The sequence below is a fragment of the Theobroma umbraticum genome, unplaced genomic scaffold, assembly GCF_002168275.2.
Source record: "Theobroma umbraticum cultivar Fairchild unplaced genomic scaffold, ASM216827v3 scaffold_51.0, whole genome shotgun sequence".
Lineage (NCBI taxonomy): Eukaryota > Viridiplantae > Streptophyta > Magnoliopsida > Malvales > Malvaceae > Theobroma > Theobroma umbraticum.
In genome coordinates this window covers 2,441,650-2,460,256 of record NW_018397260.1, presented here as the reverse complement: position 1 = coordinate 2,460,256, position 18,607 = coordinate 2,441,650, and the positions used below count along the sequence as shown (strand labels likewise).

The following is an 18,607-nucleotide window of genomic DNA, read 5'->3' as shown; positions in this document are numbered from 1 at the left end:
GGAGATGGACAAGGACGTATATAAGGTTTTGTGACTCGGCGATCCTGCGCTTGGATTCTGAGTCGAGTGCGATGGAGTCCAGAACTCGGATTGCTTCGGTCTTCGGGTTGAGGCTTCCGTTTTGGAGAATTAAAACGATTGAAGACAAGAAATCGTTTTCCTGACTGCTTTCGAGGATTAATTTGTTTAACCGTTCTTTGACTCCGTTTTCGCTCAAAATCAAATCCAAAATCCTGACCGCCATTTCCAAAGCTTTGATTTCCACACATTTCCTTCTCAAAACGCTGGCAATTATCTCAATGGAATCGCCGAATCTCACTATAGATCTCCCGTTCTCCTCAGAACAGCTTACGAATTCGGCAACCTTAGTCAAAGAATCAACGCAACTCTCGCTCTCGATCTTCTCCATCAAAAGCTTAGCTTGAACCTCCGAGATCACCGGAGACGTCGCTAGAAGCAGCCGCGGAGAGTCAGAGCCTGGCCGGAGGGTGGAGGATTGAACCCAGAGGTTAATTAGACGATGGAGAGTGAGGTTAGGAACGAAATCCTTGGAAGGAAGAACCTGCATGGTGGCGGGACAAGTGTCGTGACCGGATTCTAGCCAGTGCTGGATGCTGGAACGGTCGTAAGTAACGCCCGTACAGAGGCTAACCGGAGACTTCATTACGTCCAGTGAGATTGGACACCGGAAAACACTCGGTACGGTTATGTACAGTTCCTCCTTCACCATTTTTTTTAATTTTATGGCTCTTCTGATATATATTTGAGAGCAAAAAATATAAAAGAAAGTTGTTTCCTCTTGGCTTTGTGAGAGAGGCTTGCTTAGAACGAATTGCAGAGACAAAAGGAGAAGAGGGGAAGGTTTTTATGGAGAGGGAAAGAGTCAAAGAGTAGGTGACATGACGTCGTTTTGAACGTGTGATTATGGGGGGGTCGTTGGTCAAATGCGAGTGTCTCTCTTTGAATTTATTTATTGGTTTTTTTGACTTGTCATACTAAATTAGAATTATTATTATTTTTTATTATTATTATTAATGTAGGTGTGTACTACTGGAAATGAGTAGGACTGGATGTAAACGTGGAACTGGGGGCAAAAGGAAGACTTTTTGGCCGCTTGCTTCTCTCCGTCCGCGTAGTCCAAAACCAAAGTACTAGCACTAGAAAGAATCCAAGGTATGAAGTCTGAACGCAGAATTGCATTAGTGATTTATTAATTCAATATATTCTCATCGTAAGCGGTAACTTTTGAATTAAAATGTGATCTAGGTTTAAGATGCTAAGTATATATTCATAAAGCCAGTTTACACAACCAAATCAGCATTTTAATCACCCAATTTCGATTCCATTCAATTGAAAATTCTTATACAACCAAAAGGTATATTTCTTACCCTATGTAGATTAATTAATTGCAATCTTTAACAAGTGTATTTAAAATACTCAAACATCATTCTACATACATAATTATGGACTTTAAGCCGTCAACTCCTAGAGATTTAATCATCTCGAACTTATGAACTCGAATTCCATGTCTGCTAAAGAAATTGCTACTTTATGAGGGTGATCAAAATTAGATTACTAATTTAATCAGCGTTTACCGTAGAGTTTAAATCGGAATTCTTTGTGAAATTTACACCAATCTTGAAACCCCTGTTAACGGAGAACGACGTGCTTGACTCGAAGACAACAAGTTCCAACACAGCTGGTAAACAAGGTTGACTGGACTCTTTTCACCAAGGTGCGATTAGTGTCAAGTTTTCAGACTACCATAATCTGCAAATTGGAAATGGAGTCATCAGTCATGTGGAGCGCTTTTTAAGTCTGCCACACGTGCTCCCTGGAGAGATAGAGAAACCTAGTTGAAACATACATATAAAGGGCCATTCCATTAGAGAAAAAGAAAAAGTTCATTTCGAATCCCCCTTCCTTTTATTAAAAGAAAAAAAAAACACCAACAGCTTTATTCATGTGAGCTGCTATTTCCATTACTAATTTGTTACAAGTAGGTCATTTACATTTTCCCTGTCTCATACATGAATGTGACCAAGCCATGAGTTACATGACTTTTTCTACAATATATATATACTTTCCAATAATCGTGTCATTAATATGTGATCCTTTCATCATAATTTATTTTTATTTGTTTTTGAAGATAATTGAATCTCGAATATGTTTCAAATTCATTTCATTTGTCAATAAATTATTATAAAATGAACAAAATTTATGACAGTGTTTTTTTTCAAACGGTATATTTGATCTAAATTCTAAAAATACGTTAATAAATTGATAAATATAAAACAAATACAAATGATCACAAATAAAAATATTAAGTATTTTAAATTACAAATAAAAATAAGTATTATGAAATGAATAAATGATCATGAACTAGTAATCTAATTTACTAATATACTATTTGATACCAATAACAGCAAGAAGAAACATTGAGTGATAAAATTTATTATGTACGTGCGCTTAAGCATTTCGTGGTAAATTTAGTTCATATTTGCATTCATATTTTAATAACAAATAAGGTACCAATAAATTTAAAACAAATTTAAAGATAACCAAATTAAAAAATAATTTTTTTTAAATTAAAAACGAAAATAAAGACATTATAAAAAGATCACAAGCTAATGAGGCAATTTCCTGTATACTATTTACTACCAGGAGCAATGAAAAAACACATGTTTGATGCTTGCTTTGAGAGGTTTGAATCTAATGCATCAGGGCGAGAAAGAGCATACAAGGTTATGACTCGGGAAGATAATTAAGTAGCGAGCGGGGGGTCATTGACTTTGGTTTAGACGGAACCTAACCATGTATTTAAGGTCCATATGGACATTCCAGCCTGGTTTGATTGAATTTCCCTCATTATGTCTTTTATAATTTTGACTAATCCCACATAAGCAATTAAATGCGAGTGCTGCTTGGACTATTTCTAAATCACGGTCTTCACTCTCAATGAGTTGGATTGGACCCGGCACCGGGTCAATGGTCACCGACTCTGAGCCGGCTACTCTTTGGCCCCTTTTGACCGCAGAAGTTGTGAGTTTTTTTATATCATAGACTAAGTCAAAAAGAATGACCTGGCAGTCCTTGGGTTATTGTTTGCCCGCGCTTAGTTGACTGGAAATAAGATGGGCTGAAAATTGAATTAAGTCAACCCAGCCTAACCACCGGAAGATGGTGCATACTTTAGTTGGTGAACCTAACTGTGGGTTTCAAACGTAGGCCATCGCAGGGCAGCTCTCCCCTGATTTTAAGGCATGTAATCCTCCGTGACCTTGTCGTCCCGCTTTCCACCTTCTCTCTATATAAACAATTGTTATTATTTTTTTGAGTAAAATATTTTTATTTTTAAATTTTAATTAAAATTATATAAAAATTTATTAATTTTAAAAATAAATATTCTGTTTTAAAAAATATTTTTTTAAAACGCATAAATCCAATAGTTAGACAACTATTAATATTTTCGTTAACTTGTTAAGGTAGCAGAAGTAAAAAATAATTTTAATTTTAATTTTAATTAAATTTTATAATTATTATTATATAACTTTATTATCTTTTATTAATTAAAAAAAAAAAGAGACCGCTGGAGGAGGCCCATTTAGGCTCCCTAAGGAAGCTCTGGTACTCCCCTTGGGGAGCCTGATGCGCCCTTTCCCTGGGAGCACTAGCCGATGCTCTCTCTTCTTAGGGAGCTGAGAAGCATTGATTTTTTTAATTTATTTTAAAAAATATAATAATAATTTTTAAATTAATAAAAAAATATTTTAAGCTTTTATAATTTTTGTTAATAGTGTTTGCATTTATTAATAGAGTATTCATTTTAAAAATTAATAAATTTTTATATAATTTTAATTAAAATTTTAAAAAATAAAAATATTTTATTTTATTTTATTTTATTTTTGAAGGACAATAATTGCTACTATTATTCCTCAACGATTTTACTTTTATTAATTTCATAATTTATTTTCTTACTACTAGGTGAGGTCGCTTATCATCCTTGCATCAAACACCGGTCGTAATAACGTCGATCCAAAAAATATGAACAATCCCAACACAACGCAACGATACTGCCTTCTCCATTTTGTTGGTGGGTTGGTCAACTTTTGAAAAGGGCACTCCCAAACTAGCCTCAGAGAAGTTGGTGCTCAGAAAACCAATCATGTCCATTTGGCTCCCTAAAAAGGCTTTGTTCCTTTCTTCTTCTTCTTTTTTTTTTTTGTTTTTCTTCTTCTTTTGGCGAAAGAAAAAGTGATTTTTGATTCAGAGCATTAATCTGTTTGATGTGTATATACCTAGACATGTATGTATGTATATATTTGTCCCTACAAACTCTTTTGTTGTGGACCTAGACCGAGGTGAACCTTCAAATTTTGAGATTTGACCTAAGGTGGCCCAAATTATTTAGTATTGGGCTGTGGGCCAAATTAAGTGAGAAGACTGACCCACGCATTGTTCAGGTCAGTGAAAGTAAGTGTACTCGGTCATGACCTCGTTGGAATTGGTATAAACTTCAAATAAAAACTTTTTGGTTCATTAGAATTCTCTTCTTGAGACTGAATATTTATTTTTCTATGCCCAAATTGCATGAAGTAATGTTTGATGATCCAAACATTTTAATTTCCAAATGTTGCAGCAGTTTTCAGGGTTCTAGTTTCTCAATGCATGTGCACAACTTGACTTTTGATTCTAACCTTTTTTGGCTAACCTAAAATAATGGCTGAGGCTTTCCATAGTTTGCATGCAGTAAATGCTGTGTCCCCATAAATATATTTACATTCAGGAGGCGCCTAAACTCATTTTTCTTTGACAATATAACAGCAAAAAGGTTTCAGGTTGAATGGTTGGCTATCACATTTATGACCTCCTTCGTGTGGAATTGCATCACATTTATGACCACCTTCTTGTGGCATTGGATCACTTATTTCTGTAAGTACAGTTTTAAATTCAGCATTGGCGTAATTAGAAAACTATATATATTTACCCAAAGTGAAAGGGATCTTCATTACGAAAGACACAGAGACAGGGGAACCAAGCGCCCAATGACTGATCAGAGTCGGGCGCTCACATGGCCATGTGTAGAAAACAAAGACAACCCATAGGAAGATTTTTCCCCACCTCTACAATGTTTTCACTGTCTTCAACTATTACTACTAGGCTACTACTAGTAGTAATTATTTTTGTTTTAATCAGAGACAGGTCCACATGAAACATTTATGGCTTCCTTTCCTTTCTCCAAATTAAAGTTAGTAAAAAGCTTGAGTCTTGTTCAAAGATCATGAAAAATCCATCAATCCATCAGTCTGTCTCCTAGTTTGTATCTGCTAACACTACTGAAACAGCAGTTGGGGTCATTTGATTCACTTGGGTACATGACATCAGGGCCCATTAACATTTTTTAAACTGCCCTCATTTAATATTTAGAACCTCATGGAGTTGGGGTTGGCCATTGCGGCATGCCCTTTCATTTATTGCCCCCCCTACTTTTCATTGCCCTAAGGTGTCCTAGCTAGTACCCTGTCTCTGCCCCTGTGTCAAAAGTAAGCTTAAAAAAACCTGGAATACTACAAGAAATTGAAAAGATATACTTGAAGATATATGGAAGGGAATAGTGAGGATAGTGTCGCTTAGAAGATATATGAAGGGCAGAAAACGACAGAGAGTTTTTTATTATGCTATAAAGTTTGTTCCAGTGGGAAGGACAGTCATTTAATACTTCTATTATAGGAATGGAATCGGAAGGGAGTGTGAGTTTGGGTGCGTTTGTTTTGTGCAGAAAGACCAAAAGAGAAAGCGAGTGAGAGGCTATGGTAATCAAAACTCCTACTAAGGTCTAGTTGCAAGAGAGCCAAGGGACAAGTTTCCATGTTGTGGGACTTTGTTTAACAGTTCAAGTACCCCAGTCGGCCATTAAATTTGATGTGGCCCACTTATTCACCTAACCAAACTACACAATTCCTTCTTTTTCTCCAAATCCTCCCATTTGCTTCTATTTTTCTAATTCTTCGTTGCATTGCCTTTTGGCACTTTATGCGATATCAGCACTTTTTCCTTAAAGCAAATTCCCAAAGGACCCGTTCAAACTTCAAACCCTCTTTAAAGCAATAAACCCTTGGTTTCTACGAGAACCCTACTGTACTGACAAGTTTGATTAATTAATCGTTAGTAGCAGCAGTAGCAGTCATGAACAGCTGAAGACCAGAGGACCTGACCCCAGCGCCAGCAGCATTTACTCCTATCCTATCTCATGTTTCTGCGTTTACAACTTCATATCATATTCTTCTCTTACAAGCTACCCCCCCACAACACCAACATACCAAACCTCTTTCATTTATATATATATTCTTTGGGACATAATCTTTTGTATTTTGTGCCAGACAGTGAACAACTGAATCTCCCTCATTCAACTATTCAGCTTAACAACCCCTATCTTTCTCTCTCTTTCTCTTTCTGTCTCTCTGGGATTTCCTTCTTTTTTTTTTCTTAAACTGAAACTGATTAAATGGGCAGAAAACGTCTGGTTATAGTGCTATGGCTGTTGCTCTTGGTCTTCATATTTTTGTTCGGTCAAGCTCATGGTTCATCAAGATATTCTCAAACGTTCAAGGTGAACCCAAAGTCTCATCGGAATTCACCCCGTAGCTTCTTTGGTGCCTTACCTAAAGCAATGCCAATCCCACCTTCTGGTCCGTCAAAGAAGCACAATAACATCGGGTTACAAAGTTCAAGAAGATCTCCATAGGAATTCAACAAACAAAGAGATGGTAGCATATTATAGCATGAAAGTTGTTTCCCATTTCTCCTTCAAGTTCCATATATACGAGGAAGAATTGAGATGATGGCATCGTAACGTAGATGAAGATGGGATTATATATAATTGGTGGGTTCTCTTTTCTTCTTTTTTGGATTGTTTTAAGGTGTCCATGGTTTCTTGGTATGTGTGCATCCTCCTTGCTCTAAGGAGTACAGGCTACAACTAGCTTTCCTGTTTTAACATTGCATTGAAGCTTTTATGGGATGATGCAATGAGTTAATCTTCAACCCTTTTTTGTTTGTACAAATGAAAGACAAGAAGTTAACATGCAAAACTGGTACTAGAACTTTTGTTTATTGCCTAAGTTGGTCATCATGTTAGGAGGCTAGCTTGTGTTTTGTGTTCTTAAAATTGATCAAACTAATCCGAGAGAATTAATTCTTTTAGTTTCGATGATGGGTCTTCGTCTCTCTTAAACCCATTTTCCAGGTTGGGTCGTGGGTGGTATGTAAATTGAAATTGAATGGAGCTAAGCTAGGCTAGGCTAGGCTAGGCTAGTCTAGGACGTGTGAATGGTGCGGTGAGCTGAAAGAGAAAGACAGAAGAAAGCGTGCAAACGCAATAAACAGTTATCGGTAGAGTAACATTACGTCCAATTGTCGTAAATTACATGTAGGCATGACGTGATCCATCTTTCCATATTTGTTTGTCTCTGATTTTAGTAAGTAATAATTAATGAATATTCTGATTTTTCCCTTTTTTACTGGCAAGGTAATTCCCATTCTTCACCTACAACATTTTCCTCTCTTTAAGTCTGTCATAAATCTTTTTTCATTTGCTTCTCTAGGTTTAATTTTCCCTAGGATGTGAGACTGAGATGAGATCCATCATCCATGGCAAATTAAGTAAAAAAGTTTTAATAGCTATGAAATGCATGAGATGATCAGAAGAAAAGAAGTTGAACCAAACAACAAGTGTTGATAAAAATAATTAAAATAAAAATATATAAAATATGTAGGTTCTTTTCGGGGGGGAGAATGGAACTATTTGGACATCAACGATGCCTGCAATTGATGGGAGCTTTTTCCCTTGAAACGTTGTTGTCATGTACTCAAAATGAACGTCATTAATTTATTTTGGGTCTCACACTTAAACCTTATTAAACATGTGAGTCATTTGGTGGAGGGAAAAAAATAACCTTTACTCCATCAAACTTCACATGTGTTGAAAGAAAAAACAAACCAAAAGAGAAAAGCCTCATATCAATTATGTATAAATTTATGTTTGTACTAATTTAATTACATATGAATGGAACTGTCTCTATTACTACTAATTTAATATTCATTATTAAATATTAATGTTCAACTCCTAGTTAAGGGTGCAGTCTAATAAAGCTAATTTCACTTTATAATTTGTTTGCCATAACTTTTTTCAAAATTTTGTTGTAATCTGATGTTTTTATTGGTTTTTTATGATAAAATTTATAGAAAAATCAGCCAAAAAAAAACCCAATATAGGAAAAGTAAGAGTTTTAAGTAGTTGAAAAGAATTTTGGTGTAGTATTTTTTTTTTTTTTGAAACTCAAAAGAGAGCTTCCATTAGTATTTCTTCTTTTGCAAAGGTGAAATTAGCTTAGAAGGTCATAAAGGCTATGACAAACGTGTATTGCAACTTTATCAAAGGATAATTCTATCAGAAGCTAAAATTTCATGTCTTTTTCTTCTTTTTTTTTTTGTTTTAAATTGCCTTCCATAGGGCTCTTGTTTAGGTGCAAAAAGTTTTCATTCTTGCATTTGTTAGAGTTGATTTTCATCAGCATACCTAACCACTTTTACGTAATTATATTGGATTTCCTAATATACATGAATATGCCATCTACTTTCTTATATCAAATATAATAAAAAGGATTCTAAAACTTATATAAGTCTTATCAAATTAATAGATTGCCTGGTAATACAAGACAGAAACATTTCAATGCTTGTATTTTATATATGTTATTATCATAATTAACATTAATTTCTCTCCTTTTTTTTTCTACCATTTTTATTAAATTTTTATATTATTGTTTAATGGTTTTTATAAATGTATACAAAATAAAGCATTTACAGTCTTTAAAATTACACAGTTTTCATTCTTTTTGCTTTGATTGTACTCGGAATATATATGTATGTATGTATGTATATATATAATCTTTCAACTTGCTTAAACATGAAGTATTAAAAACATACACTTTTGTGCCATTTTATTGATGGGGGAGAAAGAATTTTGAGAGACTGATTCAACATTGAATTGCTGAGAAGGTATAAAAAGTTGAAATGCAAGCACTGAAATTGAACTGCATGCACCCTAAGGAGTGCTAGCCAATCCATGTGAGAGATTGTTATCATTATCAAGGCAGAAGCCAAGGTCAAAAGTGGTTAATAGAGTAAACGGACGGAAAACTAAAGTGGGTTTGGTTAGACAAAAAGAGCCTCGCCGCTTCACAGTTTCTAATAAGTTTTGCAAACTGCCATGGAAATTTTTAATCTACTACTGTTTCATTGTCGGTCACTTGCTTGACTTAAACAAAGACTTTAATACATTTCTCCTAATCATCAATAAAGCCAAGGATTAAGTGCTGACCCTAATTCATTTCCAAGGCATCAATGTAGTTAACTATACATTAAACAGCATTTACCTTTTCCAGGAGCAAAGATATCATACATATATGTATACAATTCTGCCATTCTAATCCTCTTTATGTTTAGCCCTGATTAATCATACTCTGGCAAACTGTGGCCCGTACATTGGCCTTAGTATCTTTTCTTTGATAGGCAAAGAAATTATGCAATATGTTGTTGGATACATGCGACTATTGCCAGACAAGGTTCACAAAATTTTCAGAATTAGAAACCTAACTGCATGATGCCTTCATGACATCATTCTTTGCTATTTCTTTCAATCATGAGCCCTATTACCTCACATTATTTTGTAAAAAGCAATTAGGAAAGGGAAATTGACTTCACAAATTGCGGAATTCTATTTAATTTTGAACATTTGAAGTAAAGAGTTAAGAATTAAAAGTGAAGAGAAATGTTCAAACACCGGAGAATAGATATTCATAAAATTTGTTATTTATTACTTTGACATTATAATTTGTGATTATCCAAAAGTTAAACAGCTGCATTAAGATGGAGAGAATTCGTGATCCCTAGAATTAATGTAAGGGTGCAATAACTTGCTTTGTATATTGTGTGATTCCTACTTATAGAATGAATGATCGGATAAGTAACTCCAATAACTAAATCAAAGCATATGCATAGGGTTTGTGCAATTCCCACCCAGCCAGCCATTTAGCATACCTTGTCCATCATTTGACCTCAATGAATGACATTGATGTCAAAAGCAACTCACCTCCTGCCGTTTGGAAAAATTGACGTGGGTTATTATTGGGTTTCAGGGCCACTTGTCTAACCTACCAAAAAGGGGGTAGTTTGCCATCAAGAATTTCGCATGTCTAAAAGGCGACTTATTGATAGAAACCAGGATGGAATGATATGGGTGTGCAACAGCTGTGGAATCAGAGAGCCTTTGCCCTTGGGAGGGTGAAGAAGACTGAATAAGTTTTCAACTCTACACAACACCTCCTTGGACTTGGAGTCCCATTTACAGGGAACTCAATACACTTGCAAGTTACAAAAAGAAAAAATATAATATATACATACACACACACACACATATATATATATATATATGAGCCCCATAGGCCTTACCCTTTACTGGAAATAAAAAACGAAAAATGGGGAATATTTTGCTTATTCCAAGCATGTAGCATTTTTGTGTTACAGCAGAGTTGAGCATTTTTTGTTCAACCAAAATAGAAATAGCTGTAAATGAAGAAAAGACAAAAAGGGAAAGTGGTGGGGATGGAGAAAGCAAGGAACAAAAACTTTCTTGCCAGCAATTGATGATTTTATATACACTACTACAATACAACAGATATGTAAGTAAAAGGGCAGATACCCAGAAAATAAATTAGAGAAGGAAAAAAAAAAAAAAAACAACCATTGTAAAGAGCCAACAAAAAAGGAAAGCGGGGGTTCCTGCTTTGTTTCCCGCTCCTTAAGCCTAATCATGGCACAAAATGGGTCGATGCTCCTTTTTATTACACTTGAGAAGTGGGTGAGAGGGCTCCCTCTGATCTGCGGGCAGTTTGCCCAGAAACTGATGCTTTATCTGATCCACGAACATTGTACCTCTCATACACCTTTTCACGGTTTTCTGACCACCAAGTTTCCGCTTGGTGCTCCCCAAATCTTCTCCGGCTGCACATAACAACATTTCTGTCATGTCCCATATCCACAAGATCAAATAGCTAGCAAATTATGCATCCACTAGTTACATAAATGCAAGAATCAGATCCTCATACATGCATGCTTTTAATTCTTTTTTTTTTCTTCTTGTTTTTCCTTTGAAGGATTCCCCTTTCTTTTAGATCATGTTACCAGAAATTATAAAATGATTAACATAACTCAGGTGAAAAACCAACAATCTAAACCTACATTACTTTCTAATGTCAAATTAACAACATCATTAGTCTTCTTGTTCATCAATTTGTGTTTCTCTTCTTTAATGTTCTTATCGTTGTATTTAGGCACAGCATAAATGGTGAGATATCAAAAAAATTAGAAAATGTACCTGAACCGCACTCGTTTGAGATCCCTAGTTCCATCCCGCAGTGCTACAAGAGTTATGTACACTCCAGGCTCATACTGTTCAATCCACTCAGCCTCCACTTGATTGCCATTAGCAACCAATGCAGAATTTCTAGATTTCATACTATTTTCACCATCTCCAAAACACCCAGATTCCTTTTCATCAACAGCCTCTGACACATTACTGCCACCAGCGTGAAAACCTGCACTACCATTCTGCAGTCTAGTATCTGAATGGTCATCTCTTACAATGGCTCTAGTTGGTTCTCTAAGTAATTGGGCAGGGCTGTGAGCGCCATTGATTGTAGTAGAGTCGATTCCAGTGGGGGAAGCCAGGAAAGAGCCACCAATTGAATCAGATCTTAAATGTCCCTCTCCATTTGCATCAGTATAGCGAACACCATTTGTCTCCAAGCCATTTGGCAGGTAGGCTGGTCTAATGTTCTCAGTGTCATAAACTCCAGGTGGCAACCTCTCAGCCATATCCTTGAGCTGGGAAGTAGCATAGAAATAAATCCATTTCAGCATTAAAAGAAGCAAATTTACAAAGGTAAAAAATAAGCTAGGACTGCAAAATGACACCAAATTCTCACAATTAAGAATGCAAAGGATTTTATAATCACTGAAATAAAAAGTACTTCTAACATATAAGCTAATGAGAGGAATCATTTAATCATCTTCAACAGCTAATAATGTTAACTAAACCATTATGCATATCCTGAGTATAAGTGCTTCAAATTTCAAATTGATGTAAGGACAGGATGTTAGCATTGCTTTGCAAATTATGCCTAAATAAAAACAGATTTCCAAAGGAGGAAGAGAGTTCAATTAAACAATAGAGAGAACTATATATTGCTGAAAGTAACCTGTGCGGTCAGTGACTTTATAACTTCTTTTGCAGCTTTAGATTTAGCACACTCCTCTGCAGCCAGTGCCATAGCTTCCTGAGCTTTCTTTGTTGATTTTTGAAGCTCCAATTCTTGGAGTTCACATCTCTGTCTCAGGGTCTCAACCTAAAACAGATTTATAATCATCACAATTACATTGATTCGGTCTCCGCAAGGTCCGTCCCCCTTCCTAAATGTCAGAATAGATCCAAATAAAATGCAATATTAAAAGCACTAGCAATTAGAATTCTTACCTGTGCACGCAACTTAAGCACTTCTTGGTTCAAAAGCTCATTTGTCTTTTTCAAGCTATCTGTGATACTTTTGGAGAAAGAAAGTCCTGATGTTGTTGGAACAGGGGTAGCAGAACGTGGTGGGCTAGGTCTCCTTGAGAAAGGTGAAACAGATCTGGAACTTATTCCAGATGGAGTAAGGACCGGTTTAGGACCTGTTCGTCGCAAATCTACAGCACTAGACAAAACAACATCTTTCAATTGTAATAAAGAAGGTGCTTGACCAGAGAGAACCAGGGAGAACGTTTCAGCCTTTTTTCCTTGTTTGGCTGCTTTGGAATCTAACTGTTTAATCAATTCCATATTAGAAGGAGTTGCAGACTTAGATAATCTTAAGTCAGCCTTCTCCAACCTGTCTTTGTTCTCACCTGAAAGGCGAGGTACGGAATTCCTCCTGTTATTACCACCTTCCGAAACCTTGTTCAGTTTGGCAAAACAGGAATCACAGACACGATATGGTTTCCCAGGATTAGGAGCCAAAGCTGCTCTTAGTGCTTTCCTTGAACTGCAGGAATGGCAGTGCACAAGTCCACAGTTATAGCAGTTATGCCTCTTTCTGGTGAAGCCAAAAGCCTGTCTACAAGCTGAACACTGAGACTGCTCAGCACCAGATACCCATTTATGGAGACATATTGCAGCGCTATAATTTGAACCACAAGCAATATATTTCACATGTCTATCCTTCAAAGTCTCAACCAGAGTAGGAGTTTTTCGATCTTCAACGTCTCCATGGCCCAACCTACCATTTGCACCCTTTCCCCATGTATAGACTTCATTCCTGGACGTTAAAACTGCTAGATGATATGCACCACAGGAAATTTCTTCAACACATTCCCCTGAAAGCTTGTCTTCTACCAAACATGGTATCTTTCCATCAGCATAGGGATTCCCAAGTTGACCATACACAGTACTTCCCATTGTAAAAACATGCCCTGATGTTGTCAAACCAACTGTTAAACTATGCCCGCAAGCAACTTTGTGAAAATTGTAATCAATTAGTGCAGGAACGCATGTGGGCTTAAGTCGGGGTTCCTTGTCTCCATGTCCAAGACGATTTTTGTCTCCATCCCCCCATGTAAATAATTTTCCTGATGAAACACTAGCACTAGACTGAGTGACAATAACCTCCACAATGGCAGCCGTATGCCACACTCCACATGCAACAGCAATTGTTCTCAATCCAGACAGAGACTCTACTTCTCTAGGATACGGAACATTTTCTCTGTCACCGTGACCCAAGACACCAAATGTACCATCCCCAAAAGTAAACAGCTGCCCTGTTGATGTTATCAAGGCTGTATGCCACGGACCACAAGTTACTACAGCAACTTGTAGTCCCTCAAGAGGACCTGAAATCCTCTTCGGTATCCAGTGGCTGACATCAGTACCATGACCAAGAAGCCCAGCATTGTGAGTGCCATCTCCCCATGTGTAAAGCTCCCCAGCCATTGTAACGGCACAAGTATGAAATTCTCCACAGGCAACAAAATCAACACTAGTAATAGCCAGCGATTCAACAAGACGAGGTTGAATAACATCCTTGCCAACACCATGGCCAAGTCGTCCTCCAGATTCTTCACCCCATGTAAAAACTTCACCTTGCCTTGTCACTAGGGCAGCATGCCTGACCCCACAGGCTACATGATGTACATCTAAAACTACATTAGACTCTAAAGGCCTGGGAAGAAGCACATCTATTCTTGTGCTCAAATAATTGGTATTCTTGTCAGCCACAACCTTCACAACATTATCACAGATAACCTCACCCCAAATGTACACATCCCCTAAAGCATCATAATCATCTGGTGCAGAACCATGACTTGAAGTACTTGGGGCACTAGAAACACTTACACGAAAAACATCTGAACCAGATCCTTTTACTTGCATATTTGTGCTGTCTGATGCTACATGTGACCTCTCAGAATGAAAAGAATTCTCAGGCCGTAAACTCTTTGGAGAAGTGTTTGGGTTAAAACTGACAGAAACTTCAGGGGAGCTTATATCACGAGTAGCGCTAACAGAACTATCACTTGCACTATTCGATGTCAGGTCTCTGCCATCCTGAAATCAAAGAGTGATGAACATTAATGTCAAACACAAGTATAACTATAGCTATAACAGTAATACAATTAACAAAATACCAGATAGCTTAAATTATTATACCTATAAATGAAAGAATTTTTGCAACAAAAAGAATAAAGCAATGATGCCTTAAATACCGACAGAGTAAACTAAACTGCCTAAATTTGTCAAACAACCAAGCAATCTTATATACATACAGACTTTATTCTGAACTGATTCATGAATAATTCTCCAGCAAACTATTGTCACATTTCAAAAATGTACAAACAAGGAAAATGCCATTATGTAACAGTCATGAGTCAAATGGTTGATGAAATTACATCAAGGTATAGGCCCCCATCACTCCAGCCATCAATTTTGGAGCGTCCACCCTGACCAGAGGATATTAATGCTTTGAGGCCCGCAATCCACACCTCTGCCTCAACTTTGTCCTTGCAAATCTACGAACCAACAACACAATAAATTAACAACAGATGCAAGTAAGAGGATGAAAATATCAATAATAGTTGATCATTTATCTACAAACAGAATATCAAAGTTCTATTACTAACCAGATCAAGTGACCTTTTCCCGTTGTTGTATATAAGAGAAAAGGATAAATAATCTTTCTCAGGACGGAGATACCGCTGAAAAACAGCCTGATAGAGCATTAAAGACGAAAAATTAGTATAACTTCATAAGGAAAAAATGCAAGTATAGCAGGAGGAAAACTAGATGTTGACATAACAGCAGTAAAGAACAAGAGTATAACACACTATATATGTAACAATAAAACCATAGAGATCTCACAGTTCTTTGTCCAGGAATAATTTTAGAGACTGAGGCTAGCTTCAATCTTCTTTCACCGTTGCTTGATATCCAGATCAAAGATGTTTCATCCTATAATTTTAACAAATGATACAGTTAGTACAGTAGGCCATGCAGAAATTAAACAAGTATGGAACTGTTGGTCTCCTAAAACACAACAATTGTGCAAAAGCCAAGTTATAAGAAAACCAGAACCAATTGTTAATAAAAAACAGAGTCCTAAAATTATTGTCAACTTAGGACCAGCATGCATGGCAAAGATAGCCAATCACTGCATACTTGTTTCCATTTTCAGAGTGGCAGGCTTATACGGTAGAAAAAGACAAGTACCAAACCAAGTTAAAAGCATGTTAGACCATAAAATCATCACTTGAGTAACTCTCAACGTCAATATAACTAGCATTTGAATAATAGTTAAAGCAAATGAACTTTATGCATGGTTTTCTCATCAGTTCCTAAATATTTTTTAACCACATTTCAACTTAACAGTCTCACAAAGCAGAAATAGAGATATTCACACATCAGAGAAAGGTCAAAGAAAGACTTTAGAATTAGAACCAAACTTACATTAGAAAGTCTAAATGGACAAAACTTAGGCTTTCCCTTGCGACCATATTTCAGTAGACGAGCACCCTTCTTCAAAGCTAGTAATGCCTACATAAGGTAAAAAAATTACATGCAAATCCGTAGGATAACAACGTCAAGATATATGCAGCAAATCATTGAACCAAATCAACAACATAACTATCAACAATTGAAACAATAAATAATAATAACAACAACAACAATATGACCCAGTTGTATTCACCAAATCCCGCGCTGTCACTTAAAGTTTTATGAATCAATAATTATGAAGCATCACGCAGCGCAATTAAGCATCCCTCACTCTGTTCCTGACTAATACACATGTATACATACAATGTCCATAAACATCGCCTTATTTCTAGGTCTAATTTCCTAGTCAATGTATTATTTACACAATACCAAGCACAAGGGGATGGGCATGGCCTTGATATTGGGAAAACTTATCAGACGATATGCCTTCAACTCAGAGTTTCCATTTGCTTCTAACCAAGCATGCAACTTCCAATTCCATTAACCAAACTTGTCAACCCAATTTTCCCCTAAATATCTAATAAGTAAGAAGTAACATAAATTATAACATTCTCAAACACAACTCTTGAGATTCTCCTAAAGTAGGCACAAGAAGACACCCTTTTTTTAAGCTTTGAAAAGTCTCCTAAAATCTAGAAAGCAGAAACCAGATACTCCTCTCATGTATTCCATAAATAACCAAAAACAAAATCCAAATTTCCGCACAAAAACAAAACCCTCATTTCTTCCCCTCTGATCAGAAAAACCAGGGGACAAAATTGAAAGTGAAACAAAGTAACAAAGAAATTGAGAAGAAATAACACTCAAAAGCCTAAAACTTATCAAAAAAAAAGAAAAACAAGAGTGATGAGGAAAGATGGAAAGAGAAAGAGAGGAACAAAGACCTGGTCGATGTCACGTTGGGCATTGCCGTAGCTAACAAGATCTGCCATTCCATGTGAGAAAATTACCAAAATGCCACCTCCCTCTACGATCGCTCTCTTGAGCTCCGTTCATCATCTGCTGCTACCACCTCCTCCTTTCTCTTCTCTTCTCTTCTCTTCCTCTTCCCTCCAACGTTTACCATCCAAACACATTCACCTCTCCATTTCCAAAAAACCACAACAAAAAAGAAACAATAATTCCAGCCAAACTTTAACGCAGATCTAAGGACTCTCCTCCTTCAACACGAAAACCCTAGCATTCACCTCATAAAAACCACCAGGACTAAGTCAGTCCTTAAATTTGACTGACGGCCGTACAACTCAAAGGTCAAAGAGGCGGCGCGGCGGCGGAGACTGGAGGAAAGCACCGGCGAAGTACTAGGCAGTTACCGGCGGAACCGGACGGAGAAAGGAGGAAGGAGGAGAGAGAATGATGGGGAGAGGGGGCTGGAGTTTTGTGTGTTGTGCTTTGTTAAAAAAAAAAAAAGAAAATACAGGGGAGAGTCAAAGATGGGAAAAGTAAGCAGGAAATCGCCTGAGAGGTTGAAAAGCAGTGAGAAGACATTTCCAAGGCAGTCCCCTCTTTTCTCCTATTTTTTTAACTTTTTAATTAATCTCCTAGTAATAATTAATTACTTGCTACTAATACTAAATTCTTTTTTCCTTTAAAATGGAATTGAATACTTCAACAAGACTTGCAGCTGCTTCTTTTTAATTCCTTTTTTTTAATCACTTTGGGGTTTGTTTGCCATGGCAGAACAAAAAAAGGAAATTTTGTTTTGTGTCTTTAGAAACATTGCTGCAAGCTTTGCAGCTTTTGTAGATTCTACAGCAACAATAATAATATATTACAAAAGCATTTCTGATTATTCAGGTGTTCATAACCCTAAAAATCAAAGAAAAATTCTAATTAATAACGTATTTTTATTATTCTATCAATGTCTAAAATATTACTCTAATTTTATCGGGAAAAAAATGCAAATTGGAATTAAGAAATGTCATATTTATTGAAATGAATGAATAATTGGAAACGATTTTGAAGTGATGGGTCGAACCAAGCCTTAGACCGGGGAGGATGTTGGAGTCACATTTTTAACGTTCGGTCTGAACTTGGAACACAAAGAGGACATGGAAGGGACTAGGGAGCCACGTCGCGGGGGCGTCTTTGTAATTTGAGATTCTGGACGTCCAAATGACGTAGAAGCCCTCAAGCTGTTCCATTACGTGGCAAAAAGTGAGTGGAAGAGGTGTAATTGAAACTTTACGGCAGGGAGCAGAGTAGGTGGGTTATTTTCATTGGCCAGTGTGTGTGGGTGTGGGGCCAAGAAAGGTGAGATTTGGTGGCGTTAGGGAGGGTGCGTCCAGTCAACCGAGGAGAATGTAGTGGCAAGGTGAAACCAAATGACCAAGGGGTGGATCTGCCTTGGGATATTTTGGTGGTGTGAGTGCACAGACACCATCATCTTTTCCTTGCAAACAAATCTAGGGATCTTGTCCAAGCCACATTTATGGGATAATTGCTTCTCAATTACTACTAATTTTTTCGGAG

The 18,607-nt window shown here is 36.7% G+C and overlaps 2 protein-coding genes across 2 annotated transcripts in view; both read right to left on the bottom strand.

Moving 5' to 3' along the window:
* Positions 1-855, bottom strand: part of LOC110417342 (U-box domain-containing protein 29-like) — a 1,552-nt gene extending 697 nt beyond the window's left edge. Inside the window, exon 1 of the mRNA XM_021429642.2 lies at positions 22-855. Coding sequence (XP_021285317.1) covers positions 22-730 — 709 coding nt within the window. The 5' untranslated portion in view covers positions 731-855. The remainder of the gene's footprint in view (positions 1-21) is intronic.
* A 9,802-nt stretch (positions 856-10,657) lies between these two features.
* Positions 10,658-17,809, bottom strand: LOC110417334 (Regulator of chromosome condensation (RCC1) family with FYVE zinc finger domain-containing protein). The gene is made up of 9 exons (XM_021429629.2): positions 17,020-17,809; positions 16,088-16,174; positions 15,503-15,592; positions 15,265-15,351; positions 15,034-15,153; positions 12,593-14,692; positions 12,318-12,464; positions 11,435-11,943; positions 10,658-11,061 (listed from the first exon to the last, which is right to left on the bottom strand). The coding sequence occupies exons 1-9, from the start codon at positions 17,065-17,067 to the stop codon at positions 10,902-10,904; spliced, it is 3,348 nt and encodes a 1,115-aa protein (XP_021285304.1). The 5' UTR covers positions 17,068-17,809; the 3' UTR covers positions 10,658-10,901.
* Positions 17,810-18,607: the final 798 nt, after the last annotated feature.

What these genes read in the sequence shown, in the direction of transcription:
- LOC110417334 (XM_021429629.2), bottom strand. Translation starts at nt 17,067, where the DNA reads ATGGCAGATCTTGTTAGCTACGGCAATGCCCAACGTGACATCGACCAG. An exon ending in TGCTTAAGTTGCGTGCACAG is followed by an intron (nt 12,465 to 12,592) that starts GTAAGAATTCTA and finishes AATCTGTTTTAG; the next exon opens with GTTGAGACCCTGAGACAGAG. An exon ending in CTCAAACGAGTGCGGTTCAG is followed by an intron (nt 11,062 to 11,434) that starts GTACATTTTCTA and finishes TGTTATGTGCAG; the next exon opens with CCGGAGAAGATTTGGGGAGC.